Source organism: Ranitomeya variabilis, chromosome 1 (genome assembly GCF_051348905.1).
Source record: "Ranitomeya variabilis isolate aRanVar5 chromosome 1, aRanVar5.hap1, whole genome shotgun sequence".
Lineage (NCBI taxonomy): Eukaryota > Metazoa > Chordata > Amphibia > Anura > Dendrobatidae > Ranitomeya > Ranitomeya variabilis.
The window spans coordinates 712,237,312-712,258,977 of NC_135232.1; the positions used below are offsets into that span (position 1 = coordinate 712,237,312).

At 43.8% G+C, this 21,666-nt stretch overlaps 1 protein-coding gene across 1 annotated transcript in view; it reads left to right on the forward strand.

The window, feature by feature from the left end:
- Positions 1-9,507: 9,507 nt before the first annotated feature.
- LOC143798511 (kyphoscoliosis peptidase-like) overlaps positions 9,508-21,666 on the forward strand; it is a 34,590-nt gene continuing 22,431 nt past the window's right edge. Inside the window, exons 1-2 of the mRNA XM_077281116.1 lie at positions 9,508-9,620; positions 12,495-12,683. Coding sequence (XP_077137231.1) covers positions 9,613-9,620; positions 12,495-12,683 — 197 coding nt within the window. The 5' untranslated portion in view covers positions 9,508-9,612. The remainder of the gene's footprint in view (positions 9,621-12,494; positions 12,684-21,666) is intronic.

A 21,666-nucleotide genomic window follows, 5' to 3' on the forward strand; every position in this document is an offset into this window, starting at 1 on the left:
ACATTACATACCCTCAGGACATTCCATGAGGCCATTATGACATCATAATTCTGAGTGACCCCCTAGTCCTGAGCATAATATTGTGACATCAGAGCAGCTGGGCCGCCATGTTTGCTGACAACTGGTGAATGAGGCAGAGAATGGGGAACAGAAATATCCCATCTGTTTAACCCCTTAACGACCGCCGATACGCCTTTTAACGGCGGCCGCTAAGGGTACTTAATCCACAGCGCCGTTAATTAACGGCGCTGTGGAAAAAGTGAATAGCGCCCCCCAGAGTCGGATTTTCTCTGGGGTCTCGGTTGCCGAGGGTAGCCGAGACCCCAGAGAACATGATTCGGGGGGTTTTTACCGACCCCCGAGTTGCGATCGCCGGTAATTAACCGTTTACCGGCGGTCGCAACAAAAAAAAAAAAAACGCGATTTGCCGTTTAATTTCTCTGTCCTCCGATGTGATCGCACATCGGAGGACAGAGAAATGTGGTCCCCGATGGCCCCCAATAGCCCCCCAATACTTACCTACCTCCCCCGGTGCTCCTCGTGTCTCCCCATGGGCGCCGCCATCTTTTTTCCGGGAAAAAATGGCGGGCGCACGCGCAGTGCGCCCGCCGCCCGGCACCCGGATGTTCTTTGGGGTCTCGGCTGCCGGGGGTAGCCGAGACCCCAAAGAACATGATCGGGGTCGGTTTGCACCGACCCCTGCTTTGCGATCGCCGGTAATTAACAGTTTACCGGCGACCGCAAAAAAAAAAAAAAGCGATCAGTTATTTCTCTGTCCTCTGATGTGATCGCACATCAGAGGACAGAGAAATAGGGGGATTCGGGGACCCTATCATACTCACCCGGGGTCCCTGGGTCCTCTTCTGTCTTCTCCTGCCAGCCGGCTTTTTCATCATGGCGGGCGCATGCGCAGTGCGCCCGCCATCTGCTGCCATCTGCCGGCCGGCAGGAGAAGACAAGTTGGGGCTAAAATTAGGGTTAGGGTTAGGGTTAGGGTTAGAGTTAGGGTTAGAGTTAGGGTTAGGGTTAGGGTTAGGGTTAGAGTTAGGGTTAGGGTTAGAGTTAGGGTTAGGGTTAGAGTTAGGGTTAGAGTTAGGGTTAGAGTTAGGGTTAGGGTTAGAGTTAGGGTTAGAGTTAGGGTTAGGGTTAGGGTTGGGGCTAAATTTAGGGTTAGGGTTAGGGCTAGGGTTAGAGTTAGGCTACTTTCACACTAGCGTTTTTTGGCTTCCGTCGCAATGCGTCGTTGGAGAAAAAACGCATCCTGCAAAAGTGCTTGCAGGATGCGTTTTTTCTCCATTGGCTTGCATTAGCGACGCATTGCGACGGATTGCCACATGTCGCATCCGTCGTGCGACGGATGCGTCGTGCTTCGGCGGACCGTCAACACAAAAAAAACTGCATGTAACTTTTTTGTGCGATGTGTCTGCCATTTCCGACCGCGCATGCGTGGCCGGAACTCCGCCCCCGCCTCCCCGCACCTCACAATGGGGCAGCGGATGCGTTGAAAAAACAGCATCCGCTGCACCCGTTGTGCGGCGCTTACAACGCTAGCGTCGGTACGTCGGCCCGACACACTGCGATGGGCCGAGTACGACGCTAGTGTGAAAGTAGCCTTAGGCTTCTTTCACACTTGCGTCGGTACGGGGCGGTCGCAATGCGTCGGCCCGATGTACCGACGCACGTTGTGAAAATTGTGCACAACGTGGGCAGCGGATGCAGTTTTTCAACGCATCCGCTGCCCAGTCTATGTCCTGGGGAGGAGGGGGCAGAGTTACGGCCACGCATCCGCGGAAATGGCGGACGCGACGTACAAAAAAAAGGTTACATTGAACTTTTTTTGTGACGACGGGGGCTAAAGTTATGGTTAGGGTTGGGGCTAAAGTTAGGGTTGGGGCTAAAGTTAGGGTTAGAGTTGGGATTAGGGTTAGCGTTTGGATTAGGGTTGGGATTAGTGTTACGTTTGGGATTAGGGTTGGGATTAGGGTTAGGGTTGGGATTAGGGTTAGGGGTGTGTTGGATTTAGGGTTTTGATTAGGGTTATGGTTAGGGTTGAGATTAGGGCTGTTTTGGGGTTAGGGTTGTGATTATCGTTAGGGTTGTGATTAGGATTATGGATCGGGTTGAGATTAGGGTTAGGGCTGTGTTGGGGTTAGGGTTGGAGTTAGAATTGGGGGGTTTCCACTGTTTAGGTACATCAGGGGGTCTCCAAACACGACAGCCAATTTTGCGCTAAAAAAGTCAAATGGTACTCCCTCCCTTCTGAGCTCTGCCGTGCGCCCAAACAGTGGTTTACCCCCACATATGGGGCATCAGCGTACTCGGGATAAATTGGACAACAACTTTTGGGGTCCAATTTCTCCTGTTACCCTTGTGAAAATAAAAACTTGGGGGCTAAAAATCTTTTTTGTTGGAAAAAAATATATTTTTTTATTTTCACTACTCTGCATTATAAATTTCTGTGAAGCACTTGAGCTTTCAAAGTTCTCACCACATATCTAGATAAGTTCCTTAGGGGGTCTAGTTTCCAAAATTTGGTCACTTGTGGGGGTTTCTACTGTTTAGGTACATTAGGGGTCTGCAAACGCAACATAACGCCCGCAGACAATTCTATCAAAGTCTGCATTCCAAAATGGCGCTCCTTCCCTTCCGAGCTCTGCCGTGCGCCCAAACAGTGGTTTACCCCCACATATGGGGTACCAGCATACTCAGGACAAATTGGACAACAACTTTTGGGGTCCAATTTCTCTTGTTACCCTTGTGAAAATAAAAATTTGGGGGCTAAAAAAATCTTTTTTGTGGGGAAAAAAATATTTTTTATTTTCACTACTCTGCATTATAAACTTCTGTGAAGCACTTGGGCATTCAAAGTTCTCACCACATATCTAGATAAGTTCCTTGGGGGGTCTGTTTTCCAAAATGGGGTCACTTGTTGGGGGTTTCTACTGTTTAGGTACATTAGGGGTCTGCAAACGCAACATAACGCCCGCAGACAATTCTATCAAAGTCTGCATTCCAAAATGGCACTCCTTCCCTTCCGAGCTCTGCCGTGCGCCCAAACAGTGGTTTACCCCCACATATGGGGTACCAGCATACTCAGGACAAATTGGACAACAACTTTTGGGGTCCAATTTCTCTTGTTACCCTTGTGAAAATAAAAATTTGGGGGCTAAAAAAATCTTTTTTGTGGGAAAAAAAATATTTTTTATTTTCACTACTCTGCATTATAAACTTCTGTGAAGCACTTGGGCATTCAAAGTTCTCACCACATATCTAGATAAGTTCCTTGGGGGGTCTATTTTCCAAAATGGGGTCACTTGTGGGGGTTTCTACTGTTTAGGTACATTAGGGGTCTGCAAACGCAACATAACGCCCGCAGACAATTCTATCAAAGTCTGCATTCCAAAATGGCACTCCTTCCCTTCCGAGCTCTGCCGTGCGCCCAAACAGTGGTTTACCCCCACATATGGGGTACCAGCATACTCAGGACAAATTGGACAACAACTTTTGGGGTCCAATTTCTCTTGTTACCCTTGTGAAAATAAAAACTTGGGGGCTAAAAAATCTTTATTGTTAAAAAATATATATTTTTTATTTTCACGACTCTGCATTATAAACTTCTGTGATGCACTTGGGCATTCAAAGTTCTCACTACACATCTAGATAAGTTCCATGGGGGGTCTAGTTTCCAAAATGGGGTCACTTTTGGGGGGTTTCTGCTGTTTAGGCACATCAGGGGCTCTCCAAACGCGACATGGCGTCCGATCTCAATTCCAGTCAATTTTGCATTGAAAAGTCAAATGGCGCTCCTTTGCTTCCGAGCTCAGCCATGCGCCCAAACAGTGGTTTACCCCCACATATAGGGTGTCGGCGTACTCAAGACAAATTGTACAACAGCTTCTGGGGTCCATTTTCTCCTGTTACCCTTGGTAAAATAAAAATTTGGAGGCAAAAAGATCATTTTTGTAGAAAAAATGCGATTTTTTTATTTTCACGGCTCTACGTTATAAACTTCTGTGAAGCACCTGGGGGTTTAAAGTGCTCACCACACATCTAGATAAGTTCCTTAAGGGGTCTAGTTTCCAAAATGGTGTCATATGTGGGGGGTCTCTACTGTTTAGGCACATCAGCGGCTCTCCAAACGTGACATGGCGTCCGATCTCAATTCCAGCCAATTCTACATTGAAAAAGTAAAACGACACTCCTTCTCTTCCAAGCTCTGCGGTGCGCCCAAACAGTGGTTTACCCCCATATATGGGGTATCGACGTACTCAGGAGAAATTGCACAACAACTTTTGTGGTCTAATTTCTCCTGTTACCCTTGTGAAAATAAAAATTTGGGGGCAAAAAGATCATTTTTGTAGAAAAAATGAGATTTTTTATTTTCACGGCTCTACGTTATAAACTTCTGTGAAGCACTTGGGGGTTCAAAGTGCTCACCACACATCTAGATAAGTTCCTTAAGGGGTCTAGTTTCCAAAATGGTATCACTTGTGGGGGGTTTCCACTGTTTAGGCACATCAGGGACTCTCCAAACGCGACATGGCATCCGATCTCAATTCCAGCCAATTCTGCATTGAAAAAGTCAAACGGTGCTCCTTCAATTCCAAGCTCTGCGGTGCGCCCAAACAGTGGTTTACCTCCACATATGGGGTATCGACGTACTCAGGAGAAATTGCACAACAACTTTTGTGGTCTAATTTCTCCTGTTACCCTTGTGAAAATAAGAATTTGTGGGCGAAAAAATCATTTTTGTGAAAACAAATGCGATTTTTTATTTTCACGGCTCTACGTTATAAACTTCTGTGAAGCACTTGGGGGTTCAAAGTGCTCACCACACATCTAGATAAGTTCCTTGGGGGGTCTAGTTTCCAAAATGGTGTCACTTGTGGGCGGTTTCCACTGTTTAGGCACATTAGGGGCTCTCCAAACGCGACATGGCGCCCGATCTCAATTCCAGCCAATTCTGCATTGAAACAGTCAAACGGTGCTCCTTCACTTCCAAGCTCTGCGGTGCGCCCAAACAGTGGTTTACCTCCACATATGGGGTATCGGTGTACTCAGGAAAAATTGCACAACAAAATTTGTGGTTAAATTTCTGTTTTTACACTTGTGAAAATTAAAAAAAATGGTTCTGAAGTAAAATGTTTGCAAAAAAAAGTAAAATGTTCATTTTTTTCTTCCACATTGTTTTAGTTCCTGTGAAGTACGTAAAGGGTTAATAAACTTCTTGAATGTGGTTTTGAGCAGCTTGAGGGGTGCAGTTTTTAGAATGGTGTCACACTTGGTTATTTTCTATCATATAGACCCCTCAAAATCACTTCAAAGGTGATGTGGTCCCTAAAAAAAACATGGTGTTGTAAAAATGAGAAATTGCTGGTCAACTTTTAACCCTTATAACTCCCTAACAAAAAAAAAAATTGTTTCCAAAATTGTGCTGATGTAAAGTAGACATGTGAGAAATGTTATTTATTAACTATTTTTTGTGACATATCTCTCTGATTTAAGGGCATAAAAATACAAAGTTTGAAAATTGCAAAATTTTAAAAATTTTCGCCATATTTCCATTTTTTTCATAAATAATCGCAAGTAATATCGAAGAAATGTTACCACTAACTTGAAGTACAACATGTCACGAAAAAACAATCTCAGAATCAGCGGGATCCGATAAAGCGTTCCAGAGTTATAACCTCATAAAGTGACACTGGTCAGAATTGTAAAAATTGGCTCGGTCATTAAGTACCAAATTGGCTCTGTCACTAAGGGGTTAATATAGTAGAAATGTATATATCTGGGTTGGAAAAGATTGAAAAATCAGTTTTCTCCTTGTTTGTAAATAGTGGATTTTATAAACAGATTATGTCCTCTGCTGTAAATTATAAGAATGTAATGTTTTTCTTTATCATTTATTGTTGTGGGTGATACATTATTGCTAAACAATACACAACTCAGCAGCTGCCTACCGGACTGTCAGGGAAATGATTACCATAGGTTATAAATAAGTGAAAATAAAATAAATAATAGAGGCTAAAGCATACAAATAATTATAATAAAAAATTTTAAAAAAGACTTCCGTTTTTTTAGTTTTCTGTACCACCGTGGCCATATTACATGACATACATGTGTCCATGTCACTCAGTTATCTCACATCCACAAAAGTACAGTATGTATTACAACAGGACCAGGCAGGTTTCTTCCTATCTGGCAAATTCCCTGTGGACACCTCGGGTGGGCTGGTCAGTGGGACACATGCCTGATGCAGAGTTACAGAGGGAGATGGTGAAATTACCCTCCCAAAGATCTGAACTGATTTATCTTCTTAAAACCTCATTCAGACATCCGTGATTTTTCTCATGTATAAAACCATAGAGATTGAGGTTTTAGCAGAAGAAATGTTTAAATATTTATTTCTGCCATGATTTCCATTACTTACATTTTTCTTTTTTGCATTTTCAGTTTTCCCTTCCTTCCTAAAATCCACAACTTTTTATTTTTCAACAACTTTTTTAATTTTCCATCCACCTTCCATTTTACATAGCAACAAAGTAACAAGGCCGAAAAAAGACATTTGTCCATCCAGTTCAGCCTATATTCGGTCAGAATAAATCCCCAGATCTACGTCCTTCTAAAGAACCAAATAACTGTAAGATACAATATTGTTAACACTCTAGGAAGACATCCAGGCCTCTCTTGAACCACTCGATTGAGTTCACCATCACCACGTCCTCAGGCAAGGAATTCCAGATTCTCACTGCCCTAACAGTAAAGGATCCTCTATGTTGGTGGAAAAACCTTCTCTCCTCCAGACGCCGAGAATGCCCCCTTGTGACCGTCACATTCCTTGGTATAAACAGATCCTCGGAGAGATATTTGTATTGTCCCCTTATATACTTATACATGGTTATTAGATCGCCCCTCAGTCGTCTTTTTTCCAGACTAAATAACACAGGTCTGAGACAAAAAGCTGTTTGATTATTTTGATCTAATTTCCATGTATTTTGGTGTGCTGAAAACGAAAAAAATATTGCAAAAAATCCTGGACGTCATGATTTGCCACAAAATGCAAAATTCACTTCAAATTTAGTATATTTTTCTCAATTTTTGGTATTTATTTATCTTAGGGTTTTGAGAGTCAAAATTACGATTAATTAATTCACATCAATGCATTGAAGATAAACAATGCCAAAAAAAATATAACTTTCAAAGAAAAGAACTTTCAGAGTGAGCTATTGAAACCAGCATCAACATGTTGCTGAACGAACAGGCTCTGACATGCTCGGTCTTGATTCGATTGTTTTATCTTGGTTCTCGCCTGTTTACACTTTTTCATCTCAGTTCATGTTAGCTCGTCATATTCAACCATGTTTCCCAAAATTAGCATTATGGCTCAGTGAAAGTGTATTAATTCGCCTGACAGTTTCTGTTACATTTGTGGTGAATATACAGTGTTGAAGCAACAGCTGAATATTACAAACTTTGTGAAAAAAGTATACTTCGCTTATTTCGGACTAAAGCTTGGAGATCAAGATAAAGCTTGGGCGCCTCATAAAGTGTGCAAACGGTGTGTTGAGGACCTCCGAAATTGGTTCAAGGGTAAGAAAAAAGCTTTCCGTTATGGGATTCCTATGGTATGACGAGAGCAAAAGAACCATAGTGACGATTGTTACTTTTGTTCATGCGATGCGAAAAAGTATAATTCAAAATGGAAGCATTCCATTTCATACCCCAATATTCACTCAGCAATTCATCCCATCCCCCATGGCACAGATATACCAGGATGCAAGGCCCCTGCTACCTTGGAAGAGATAACTAGCTCCGATGAAGGTGGAGTCATACCTGAACCAGATGATGAATCAAGTTCTGACTTTGAAGATGATACAAGACCAAAATTGTTTTCCCAGGAGGAGATGAATGATTTGGTAAGAGACTTGAATCTTCTCAAAGATGCCGCTGAGTTATTTGGATCAAGGCTCAAAAGCAAGAATTTATTGTTGCCAGGAGTGCCTTTTTCATGGTTCAGACATCGTGAAAACGAGTTTGTTCCGTACTTTGCCCAGGAAGATAAGTTGGTTCGTTGCATCGATGTCGAAGGTTTGATGGTTCAATTCAAAATCCAATATGATTCAGCGCAATGGCGTCTTTTTATAGATTCTTCAAAAAGAAGTCTCAAATCAGTTTTACTCCACAACGGCGGTTTCAATGCTTCCATCCCTGTAGGTCATTCTGTACACCTCAATGAAACCTACGAGAACTTGGAATTGGCTCTTCGTAAACTTAAATATGAACACCACGGTTGGCAAGTGTGTGGGGATTTGAAAGTCTGTTGCATGCTGCTCGGGCAACAAGCTGGATATACCAAATACCCTTGTTTTCTGTGTCTATTGGACAGTCGAGACCGGCAAAATCACTGTATCAAGAAGAATTGGCAGCCGAGGGTGCTCACAGTTGGTGAAAAAAATGTCCTCCGAGAAACTTTGGTTCCTCCCCATAAAGTTCTTCTACCACCTCTCCACATAAAATTGGGATTGATGAAGCAATTCGTAAAATGACTTCCAAAAGATGGAGAATGCTTCAAATACTTGGTCACCAAGTTTCCAGACCTCTCGGAGGCAAAATTGAAGGAAGGTGTGTTCGTCGGACCAGACATTAGATAGAAGGCTTATAGCTGATCAAGAGTTTATCAATACCATGACGCATCCTCAAAAAGAAGGGTGGTTTGCATTTAAAGGGGTCGTAGAGAAATTTTTAGGCAATAACAAAGACCCTGACTACAAAACAATCGTCGAACGAATGCTGAAAGCATTTCAAGCTTTAGGTTGCCTGATGAGTTTGAAAGTGCATTTTCTCCATTCCCACCTTGACAGCTTTCCTGAAAATTTGGGAGCTGTGAGTGAAGAGCAAGGTGAACGATTCCACCAGGACATTAAAGAGATGGAAAGAAGATACCAGGGAAGATGGAGCATTATAATGATGGCAGACTAGTGTCGGACGCTTCAGAGAGACATTCCAGATGCTACTCACAAGCGTAAATGTACCAAGAGAAGCCTCACAGGGAAGAAGAATCGATTTTAGTGTGTGTTAGTGAGCTCATTGCAGTTAAAAAATGATTTTCATGAAACATTTGTAATAAAAAAATAATTTTATGAGTCTATTTTCATTTATTTTGAGGTATTGTTGTCTCATTTAACATAGTTACTTAAATTGTCAGAAAACGTGATGTCCTATGACAAAACGGAGGTCATTTTCAGATTCAGCACACTTAAAAACATGAAGATTACATGGAATAACCAAAACAGCTCTTGAAAAAAAATTTTTTGCAGACTAAAGCTCATGACCTTGTTGAAAATTGCCATATTTTGGAATCCTTTATTTCTTTGCTTGGCCAGTCAAACTATTTAAACCCATGAAGACATTTTTGATAAATATAGCATAAATGTATAACTCCTTTACAAGACTTTACAACATACCGTACTTTAAAAGAGTCATTTCTCTCTCGTTATCTCTGAGTATGACAGCACAGCGCTAAAGAATAAAGACCTGGTATCATCTGACCCAGAAGTCGTGTTTCGCACCAAGAAAGGTGTTTGCACAGGATACAGCGCACTCTTTGAGCACATGTGCAGGTGATGTTCATCATGGCCTTATATTAATCCTCTTTTAACCAAATCAATATCTATATATATCACAGGTTGCATGCAGGCAGCAGATTTTATAGGTTAAAGATTTTATCTTTATGAGAAAAAAGTCTAAATGCACAGCTTCTATGCAAATCTACATGTCTCAGCTTTCTTGGTACACAGCTCAACAACTGAGCTCTGCTAGATCTGCAGCAGAGAAACCTCATCCACACCACTGCTTTCAGTGTACAATGTGTAGCGACAGGGAGCCGCTAATTAGTGATGGGGGTGTAGTTGGACTAAGATGCACAAAGCCCATTTTCCTGTAGTGATGATCTCCTGCTGGTGAAACACTGTGTTACACAAAGTGAGCTCGCTATGGGAGGTGCATCCTCTACACCCAAGGTCTGGTTGAGCGCACGGTCCAATGGTGTTGGAAACAGCTAGTGGATTTACTGGAAGCCACAGGTGGACACTTAGAGATAAAATGAAAGTCTTGAAGGGGTCCTGGAAGCTGCAAGCAGACAAAAGATGTCCTCAAAGCGGCAGGCGGACACATTGAAGCAAATTGAAGGTTTTAAAGGGGTCCTTGAAGCTTCAAGCAGCGAGGAGACATCCTGAAAGCTGCAGGTGGACACATAGAGGCAAACTGAAAGTATTAAAGGGGTCCTGAAAGTCACAAAGAAGTAGGTGAAGTCCTGCACCCACAGGTAGCAAGGTTACTGGAAAGTGCAGACAAGCAGGTGAAGTCCTGAAGACCACTGGCAGATAGCAGGGTTACTGGAAACTACAGACAAATAACTCAGGGATGGGAAATCACAGACAGCCAGGAGACATCATGATGACTGTTGGCTGGAACTGTGCAAGACAACTATGAAAGTTACTAGCAAGTCTTAATACAATACCTTATACCAGTGGTCCCCAAACTTTCTGACCTTGAGAGCCACATTCAGCTCTGTAAGAGGGTCACGAGCCACATCAAGCTACTGCCCCCCTCACAGTAGTAGCAATCAAAGCCCCCATTATGGGTATAATGATAACCAAAGCTTTTCCACACAAATCACCCCGAAGCAGTATACCAAGATCCAGGGGTTCCCACTACACCCCATCACATTCAGTATTCTCCCATCACGCACTCCCAACACAGTCACATCCCTCTTCAAGCACCTCCTCTGACCAGTAGTATCATCCTCTCTCCAGCGTACCATACTTCAATTATCTCTAATCCTCCAAGACCAGTAGAAGTGTACCCAAATCTGCTCTTCTCTGCAGGTCCTCTCACAAAGTTCACCATTTTGTGATGTGCTCTTCATACCAATTTGCTAAATCTGGAGCTAATGCACCAAGCTGGCAGACAGCCACGAGCTACAAATCATGGGACCGCAAGCTACATGTGGCTCCCGAGCTGCAGGTTGGAGACCCCTGCCTTAGAGCAATAGCCCTTATATAAGCCTAGAAGTTACAACACATGGGACAGGTGCGTAACCTATTGATTGTATTGAATCCACAAAACAAGGCCCAGTAAGTGACACATCACTGTTATAAGGGTCTCTTCTCCTACCTCTTGCTCCTCTCCAATTATATAGCAAGAACCTGCTGATAGATTCCCCTTAATGGTAACACCACATGGAGGAGGAACTAAATCTTAATGGTTCAGACAGAAAAAGTGGCACTGTTGCCTAGAGATGCAGAACTTCACTAAAGAACTGGGACCCTGAAAAATAGTGTAACCCTCAACCCTCTCAGGTCCCCGTTCACTTTACACAAGCCAATTTGCAGGACTTTGTTATTTTACACAAACTTCAACAAACAGAATTTGAGATAGTCATTCCTTCTTGCCCAGGTCCTATTCTACCAACCAAGCTTCCCTTCTTGTCTACTTCTAACTGAGTCTAATGGAAGAACCGGGCAACTTCCTAAAGGATTAACCATAGTTCATGTATTGTGAATGGAGGGTGTAAAATCATCCCCTTACAAGTGCATCAATGCTTCTTCCACTCTCCTATACATAACCATCGAGAAGAAACCCCTTATAAAGTATAACTTTTAATAAATATATTCTGAAAGCTGTTACATGAAATTCTGGAACCTTACAATACCACAGGACAGCTAAGTATAGTGTTTGCAGAGCACTGCTTAACTTGACATTGTGTCTGGGTGTTTACTGAATATTAATATATATTGTTTATTCCTGTGTATATTGGCATACTGCAATGTGTTTGTTACTGTTAGCACTTATTGTGTAGTAGGGGTGCAGATTAGCAGATCTAGGGCCATTCGACGTTAAGCGGGAGCGCCACGGCGTATCATTCAGGTTGCCAACCTCCGTGGCTAGATAGGGTTAACGTAGGATTGTACTAGGGACCTCTAAATATATCGTTTTTTCATCAATTATGCATGGCCCTATCATTTATAAGCCCCTTCATTATTTTAATATATGAGTGACCTTGTAAGTTTTTAGAGTATATTTATTAAAAGTTATATTTTATAAGGGGTTTCTGGAGGTTATATGTTATATGGTCCCAATTGATACAATTTTCAGTTGTTTGTTTTGTCCTTCCATTCTACTACGCTTGTGTATTTCGTTTGTAAGTTGTAAGTCTAAAACTTTACTTGTGAACTGTTTTTGAATTGCAAGAATTAAACATTCATTATCAGCATCGTCTTTTGGAATGCCAAGTTCTTTCCTACAAGTTGCATTACAGAGCACAACCCTATTTGAGCAGCCTAAAAAGTATGAGTGATGTGTATTTTACTTATTATTACTTATTTTAACTGGACATTTCCTATAGTGTGCTTCTACTCTACCTCTTACCAGATAGCTACATGTAGAATATTTATGTAAAATATTACTAAAGAAATAACCTTATCCTCCAATAGACTTGCTGGTGTTCAGTGCCGCTCCGTTAGCGGCTACTGTAAAGGAACATCGTTCAAGCCGGGGCAGACAATATCTGGGGACTCAGATCACACTTGGAACATGGTATTTTTGGAGGGACATTGGCACCTGCTGGACTGCACATGGGGAGCTGGACAAGTCGATGAGCATATAAGCAAGTTTGTTTTCCAGTAAGTAGTCTGTTCTTTATATTTTCCAAGTTACAGTACTTAGTAAGTGTAAGTGTTGGTAAAAAGAAAGTAGAGCTCATGAGAGGAAAAAGTAAGTTCTCCTCGGGCATCCTCACTTCTAGATCTCCTGCACAGAGCAGAAATATAGAGATATACAAATGTAACACCCCAGGGTCCTAGTTGTTACAGTGGCATTGCTTTCCTCACGGGATGTCACGCTTGGAAGCGAGGGAAGATCTTCTTTATCAGGTAACCACAATATACATGTTCACACTCCAGGCCAGAAGGGGTTAGCTCTGATCCAGCTTGTGGGTGGCTCCCCTATATATACACCTATATACTGTATATATTCTGGTCTGGAGGGAAAGTAGTTAGTTCCTGACAGGGAGTGCCAGACAGCAGACTGGAGCAGTCTGAGGCACAGAGGAAAGCAGAGGGACCGTGGGACAAAAGGGGGTTCCACAGCTCCTGGACAGAGATAACACAGAAGGAAGAATGGCTTGTTGTGAGCATGCAGGAGAGCGAAGCACAGGAGAGTGACAATTGGGGAGGACAGCTCCAACTGGGCTACCTCCCTGCAGAGCGCAGACACCGGTAGCGGGAAGACGAGATTGTGAGGGATTCCAAGACTTACAGCAGAAGCCGGCAGGACAGCTGGACTACACGTCATCTGTCCACCCTAATACCCAGGAGACACAGTGGTGCATAAAGCCCGGGTCATGATAGAGACCCTGTAAAAAGGTTCGAGCCACCTGTCATACGGCTTAGTGTCCCACCTTTAAGGAGGACAGAGAGAACAGAAAGGACCTTGACGGAAGCCACAGGCAGCAAAGGACTACACCACAGCGCTAGTAGGAAGGTTTCTAACTCCACCTGGTAAAGAGGACTTTGAACTCGCTTCCAAGCTGGCCGGACCCTGCCTGTACCTGTGATCTGGTGCCCTGGACTGTGGCTGCCTGAAGTCTTTAGTAAACCAGGTAAAGAGACTGCAAACCTGTGTCCTCATTTTCTTTCTGCACTACCCACCATCTCCATCTACACACCGGTAGCCCTGGGGACCCAGCTTCACCTGTGGTAAGTTATACCATCTTAGGCTGCTTTCACACTAGCGTCAGTATGGGGCCGTCGCGCTGCGTCGGCCCGACGTACCGACGCATACTGTGAAGAAAATGCTCGACGTGGGCAGCGGAAGAAGTCTTAAGATGCTTCCGCTGCCCCATTGCAAGGTCCCGGGAGGAGGGGGCGGAGTTTCGGCCGCGCATGCGCTGTCGAAAATGGCGGACTAGATGCACAAAAAAAGTTACATGTAACTTTTTTTGTGCCGGCGGTGCGCCAAAACATGATGCAACCGTCGCACGACGGTTGCAACGTGTGGCACTGCATCGCAATGCGTCGCTAATAAAAGTCTATGGAGAAAAACGCATCCTGCAGACAACTTTGCAGGATGCGTTTTTTCTCCACAACGACGCATTGCGATGTGCAGTGCACGACGCTAGTGTGAAAGTAGCCTTAGCTGCCATAACATCACCCCAGTGGAGCCCTTTAAGCAGTGTCTATCACCTCTGACCGAGAACCACAGGTGGCGTCACGAAAACAAACTTTATTCAAAACCCCTTTATATACTTTTCCCTTAACATGGGTGCCCAGGGCCATGGACCGGGTCGCCGCCGCCGTGACACATCCCCTTAAATATCAGACCCGGTGCCAAGTACCCCATGGCCCTGGTGGGCGTTCCACAAACGTTTTATAGAGAAGCAGAAAGTCCTTTTTCTGTACTATGAAGCTGTAGGAACCAGGTATGCCTCTATGGCAGGGCTAAACATTTACCGTAGTTTTCCAAATGAGAAACCGTGACTGTTGAGGATGGTTGAACTAACAGGACAAAATTATTTTTTATTATTAGTATTATAATTATTTTATCACTTAATATTGAGCAGAACTAAATATCTTAACTAGCGGCTACTTTAAATAAATGTTTGATAGGGCTTATTGTAACATGTATTCATACCTGTAGCAGCTAATTGAAACCACATAATTTACTGCTTTTTACAAAGTTTAAACATTATATCACTACTGTTAAGTATAGATAATATTAATCTCTATTTTTATATAGCGCTAACATATTCGCAGCGCTTTACAATTTGCACACATTATCAGATGTACCATGATCAACATATCCCCCCAAACAGTATGATACCACCAGGGCCAGCGTTTGGCACAGGCAGACCAGGCAGACGCCTGGGGCCCCCACCTACAAAGGGGGCCCCCTGCATCTGCAACCCCTGTATGAAGTGCCCAGAGGGTGTACAGCAGTGAAGCAGCAGTCCCAAAGCGTCTCTCCCAAACCCCCCTTGAGACCCCCTTAGTGCAGTGATTTACTCATGTGGTCCCTGAGCTCTGTGCTGTAGGATCAGGTTTCACAGTCACATACAGCAGGGATCAGCATAGGCTCTGACCACAGTCACTGCTTGTAGTCTGACAGGGCGACCTCCTGTCACTACTGTCTGGATGACACAAGGCAGGAATTTTGTCTGCTGTATCAGGGTATTTATTATATAGAAATAAATAAATTCCCATGTGAAACAAGAAGGGTAAATCATACACATATATAGTACTGGTGTGCATAGGAATCAGCGTTTTTGGTGCATTTTTTTGCAGCCAAAGCCTGCTCTCTTGGCAGTAAAAACACTGCTTTCAAAGCACCCATTTGTTTAGGGTATGTGCAGACAATCCGGAAATGGCAGCCCTTTGGACACAGTAGACATGTGCTGCGTCCAAAGTGCTGCCATGTTTTGAACACAGGTGATTCCGCATGTGTTCATTGAACCGCATGGAATCACCGCGTTCTATACATTGCATGGGTGAGATTTCTCTGGTGGAGACTCGCGTCTACGCCACATAAATTGGCATGCTGGGGTCTGGAGAGTCGCGCCACATGTCCGTCTCCACAGGTGAGGTGCGGGTGTCAGTGCACGCATAGTAGAGATGGATTTTCTTTAAGTCCCATCCACTATACTGTAACATCTGCCCGCTGCGGGTTGGACGCTGTACAAGTGCACAGCAGCCGACCCGCAGCATTTACTGATTGTGGACACACGCCCTTAGAGCTTTTGCTGTTTGTTTTTTTACAGTATGCATTTTGTCTACAGTACATGTTTAATAAAGTTAGTGTTATTCACAAAAAAACACAGCGAAAAACAACATTGCAACATCTGCAGCATTTTTTAAACTTTTTCATTGCTTTCTACTGGTGAAAAAAATTGCTGAAAGCGACATGCTGCAGATTTAAAAAACGCTGCAGTTGTGAAATTCAGTCAGGGGAAAATAAAAGGGTGTGCAGGAGATTTCTGAAAATCTCAGTTTTTGCTTGTGCTGTAAAATGCTGCAAAACTTCTTATTTGCAGAAGAAAAAGCTGCAAAAATTCTGCATATGAACATGGCGAAAAGCTGCTTTTCAAAGTGTCAGCAAAACATAGGAGATATCCGAAATCTCCTGCAGGCGCTTGTTTGTTTTCTGACTGGATTTCAGAACTGTAGCGCTTTTTAAATCTGTAGCGTGTCACTTCTTTCAGTGTGTTTTCACCCGTAGAAAGCAATGAAAGAATAAAAAAGCTGCAGATATTGCAACGGCATTTTTTGAGTTGTTTTGGTGAATTAAACTATTAGGTCTCGTTCGCATGTTCAGTATTTGGTTAGTATTTGTAATGCAGAAACAGCAGTGGAACAATGAGGCTATGTGCACACGTTGCGGAATCTGCCGTGGATTTTTCCACCCAGATTCCTAAAAATCTGCAGGTAAAACACAGGGCGGATTTACGGCGGAATTACCGCTTTTTTTGTGCGGTTTTCAACAGCGTTTTTACACCTGCGGATTCCTATTATGGAGCAGGTGTAAAACGCTGCGGAATCTGCACAAAGAATTGACATGCTGCGGAAAATACAACACAGCGTTTCTACGTGGTATTTTCCGCACCATGTGTACTGCGGCTTTTGTTTTCCATAGGTTTACATGGTACTGTACAACGCATGGAAAACTGCTGCAGATCCACAGCAAAATCCGCAGCGTGTGCACATACCCTGAGAAACACGTCACCACTTCTGTATTTATCACCCACTCCTGGTTTTGGCTTACACATACTGATGTGTAATACTGACCAAATACTGATCGTATGAATGTGGTCTTAAACATACTGTAGACAAAGCAAACATCCTCACTCCAAAAAAAAGCTGAAAAAAGTGTGAAGAACACCACAAAACAAGCTGAAAAATAGGTGTTTTGAACGCAACATTTTCACTGCTAAGGCCGGCCTCACACTTGGCGTAAGACAATACGCCACGTATTATACGTCCGTACTACGGCCGTAATACGGAGAAATGTTCCCAAAATATTGATCCGTAGTCAGGGTGTGTCAGCGTATTTTGCGCATGGCATCCTCCGTATGTAATCCGTATGGCATCCGTACTGCGAGATTTTCGCGCAGGCTTGCAAAACCGACATCTAATGGATTTATGTGCTCAAATGTTCGGGAAAACATATATACAGTATGTATATATATATATATATATATATATATATATATATGTCATTGAGACACATATATATATATTCTGTATTTAGATTTCATTCAGCGCGATATCTGTGAACAGCCGGTAATTCAATTGCCGGCTTTTCATTTCTCCTGCACAAACCCGACAGGATATGAGACATGGTTTACATACAGTAAACCATCTCATATCCCCTTTTTTTTTGCATATTCCACACTACTGTTAGTAGTGTGTATGTGCAAAATTTCAACGCTGTAGCTGCTGAAATAAAGGGTTAAATGGCGGAAAAAATTGGCGTGGGCTCCTGCGCAATTTTCTCCGCCAGAATGGTAAAGCCAGTGACTGAGGGCAGATATTAATAGCCAGGAGAGGGTCCATGGTTATTGGCCCCCCCGTGGCTACAAACATCTGCCCCCAGCCACCCCAGAAAAGGCACATCTGGAAGATGTGCCTATTCTGGCACTTGGCCACTCTCTTCCCACTCCCTGTAGTGGTGGGATATGGGGTAATGAAGGGATAATGCCACCTTGCTATTGTAAGGTGACATTAAGCCAGATTAATAATGGAGAGGCGTCAATTATGACACCTATCCATTATTAATCCAATTGTTGGAAAGGGTTAAAAAACACACACACACATGATTTAAAAGTAGTTTAATGAAATAAACACAGCGGTTGTTGTAATAATTTATTGTTCTCTCAATCCATCAGGAACACCCTCGCTTGGAAAAATAATAAACGCACAAGATACATACCTTCTGGTGAACCGTCTCGTCCCACGAAGTAATCCATCTGAAGGGGTTAACTAATATTACAGGCAGGAGCCCTGCTAAATGCAGCAGTGTGCTCCTGCTTGTAATTCCCCGGCGAATGAATGAAATGTAGGTCATTGACCTACATTTCCTTCAGTCGCGGTGATGCGCCCCCTGGTGGATGTCCTCATATGACCTGGAGCGTGGGAAAAAGTTCCCAGGCTGCAGTTCATGAGAACATTCACCAGAGGGCGCCTCACCGCGACTCAATGTAAGTACAGATCCAGCTTTCCTTTCAGCACCCGGGGATTACAGGTACGAGCGAGTGGTTTATCGCAGCTCGTGCCTGTAATATTAGTTAACCCCTTCAGATGGATTACTTCGTGGGACGAGACGGTTCACCAGAAGGTATGTATCTTGTGCGTTTATTATTTTTCCAAGCGAGGGTGTTCCTGATGGATTGAGAGAACAATAAATTATTACAACAACCGCTGTGTTTATATCATTAAACTACTTTTAAATCATGTGTGTGTGTGTTTTTTAACCCTTTCCAACAATTGGATTAATAATGGATAGGTGTGACGCCTCTCCATTATTAATCTGGCTTAATGTCACCTTACAATAGCAAGGTGGCATTAACCCTTCATTACCCCATATCCCACCGCTACACGGGAGTGGGAAGAGAGAGGCCAAGTGCCAGAATAGGCGCATCTTCCAGATGTGCCTTTTCTGGGGTGGCTGGGGGCAGATGTTTTTAGCCACGGGGGGGCCAATAACCATGGACCCTCTCCTGGCTATTAATATCTGCCCTCAGTCACTGGCTTTACCATTCTGGCGGACAAAATTGCGCGGGAGCCCACGCCAATTTTTTCCGCCATTTAACCCTTTATTTCAGCAGCTACAGCGCTGAAATTTTGCACATACACACTACTAACATTAGTAGTGTGGAATATGCAAAAAAAAGGGGATATGAGATGGTTTACTGTATGAAAACCATGTCTCATATCCTGTCGGGTTTGTGCAGGAGAAATGAAAAGCTGGCAATTGAATTACCGACTTTTCACTAACAGCGCTGCGAATTTCTCGCAAGTCACACTGCAGGTCCGTGTGGAATCCGTATTTTTCTCGCCCCCATAGACTTTCATTGGCGATTTTTTTGTGCAATACGCTGACAAACGCAGCATGCTGCGATTTTGTACGGCCGTAGAAAGCCGTATAATACTGAACCGTAATATACGGCTAATAGGAGCAGCCCCATTGAGAATAATTGTGCCGTTTATTTTGCGAGTTTTACGGACGTAATTTCTGCGCTCTTACGTCCGTAAAACTCGCTAGTGTGAGGCCGGCCTAAGAGAAAAGGTTTAGGCTACTGAAACAAATGCCGCATGTGAACGTAGTCTTACTCTGAAATGCTATGTCTATCTGTGGTGTTACATAGGACTGCAGGTGACATCTACTAAATTATCTGTACTCAGAGAGTTATCACTGTGTTATCTGTGGTGTTAAAAAAAAATTAAGAGGGGGTTGGAGGCAACTCTTTGTCTTGGGGCTTGGGCCCCCAATCCTTTCTGACCCTAGAAACACCCCTGCATACAGCTAATAGTGGCAGACCTGTTGGCCGAGATAAGGCCCCTAAATATGGGGGCCACGGTGTGAGCACTGGCTCCAGGCGCCTCCACCAACTGTATCCGCATCCTGCTTATGTAATGTAACCTAAATGTTTGTGTGATTTTACAATGATAGCATTTGGAGCCCCACTTTAAATTTTTGCCTAGGGCCCCACTTTGTCTAAAACCGGCCCTGGATACTACCATAGCAATTCACAGTTTGTTCTCCCAAAGTTCCCCGACACAGTGTGATGACCACACAACGCCTCCACATACACAGTATGATGAGCCACAGCCCTCAACACACATATGATGGCCCCACAACCCCTCCACACATACACACAGTATGAAGTTCCATAGTTCCCCCCAAACAGTATGGAGTCTTATATTTTCCCCTACACAGGATAAAGTCACACAGTTTCCCCTACACAGTCTACTATCTCCATTGCTCCCCACACACGATATGATGGTTTTCAGAGGCCCAGACACAGTATAATGCCCCCAGAACTCCTCCCACACATTCTATGATATCCCCCATTGTCTTCCCACAAAGTATGAAGGCCCCACAGTCCTCACACACAGAATGATGCTCCTACAGATAGACATTTGTTAAATTCTAAAAAGTTCATTTGTTTTCTCATTAATGTACACTCTGCACCCCATCTTGACTGAAAAAAACTGAAATTTAGCCATTTTCAGGTCTTTCCAGAGATGCGCAATTGGGTTTAGGTCAGAGCTCTGGCTGGGCCAGTCAAGCATGGTCACAGAGTTGTTCTGAAGCCACTCCTTTGTTATTTTATTAGGGTCATTATCTTGTTGGAAGGTGAACCTTTGGCCAAGTCTGGGATCCAGAGCACTCTGGAAGAGGTTTTCATCCAGGATATCTCTGTACTTGGCCGCATTTATGTTTCCTTCAATGGCAACCATTTGTCCTGTCCCTGCAGCTAAAAAACACCCCCATAGCATGATGCTGCCACCACCATGCTTCACTGTTGGGATTGTATTGGGCAAGTGATGAGCAGTGCCTGGTTTTCTCCACACATACCGCTTAGAATTATCTCCAAAAAAGGTCTATCTTCATCTCATCAGACCAAAGGATCTTATTTCTGATAGTCTGTGAGTCCTTCATGTGTTTTTTAGCAAACACTGTGCAGGCTTTCATATGTCTTGCACTGATGAGAGGCTTCCATTGGGCCACTCTGCCATAAAGGCCCGACTGGTGGAGGGCTGCAGTGATAGTTGTCTTTCTGGAACTTTCTCCCATCACCTTACTATACTACATCTCTGGAGCTCAGCCACAGTGATTTTTGGGTTCTTCTTTACCTCTCTCACCAAGGTTCTTCTCTCACGATTGCTCAGTTTGGCTGGAAGGCCAAGTCTCTCCGCTCTGCTCGCACGCCTGGGGTTTCTTTTTGATCCCCGCGCGTGCGCAGTGGTGCGTGACGCTCCGGCGCACTGTCAGGACCTGGGTGTCGCGGTGCGCATGCGCCGTCACATAACCGCGTGGATTGGCCGAAATCCAACATGTGATGTACCCTCTGACCTCATAAGGTCCTGCTTGCTAGGTATCCGGTACTCCCTTGAGAAAGCGGACAATAAGGGACGCGAAACGCGCGTCGGGAGGTTTTTCTTGGACACCCGGTCTCGTTTTCCTCCATACCCCTGCCTGTGGTAAGTGCCTGCTAGCCCCCCATGGTCTCACTATCACCCTACTTTAGGATTACGTCTGTGTCAGGGTCCAGGGTGGCGATAGGCATGCCCACCTGTGCCATGTTAATATGCACGTGCACTTTAGACTAATGAACTGATTGGCAGTGAGAGGGTGGGGATTCTTTGGAGGGTTTCTACACCTTGCTGGGTTGCCCTCTGCACATGTATCACTTTATTTTCTGTGTGTAAATTGTTTTGGTTATACATTATTGTTAATAAACTTTGTACTACTTTTACCATATATATACCTGGCAAAACTCGTTTTTCTCTTCGTATTATCATGATAGTTTGAGTGGGTATACTCTTGTATTTATAGGCTGACCACAGCCTGGCTTCTGACAAAAAGGATGTCAGAGAGGTTTTTGTGGCT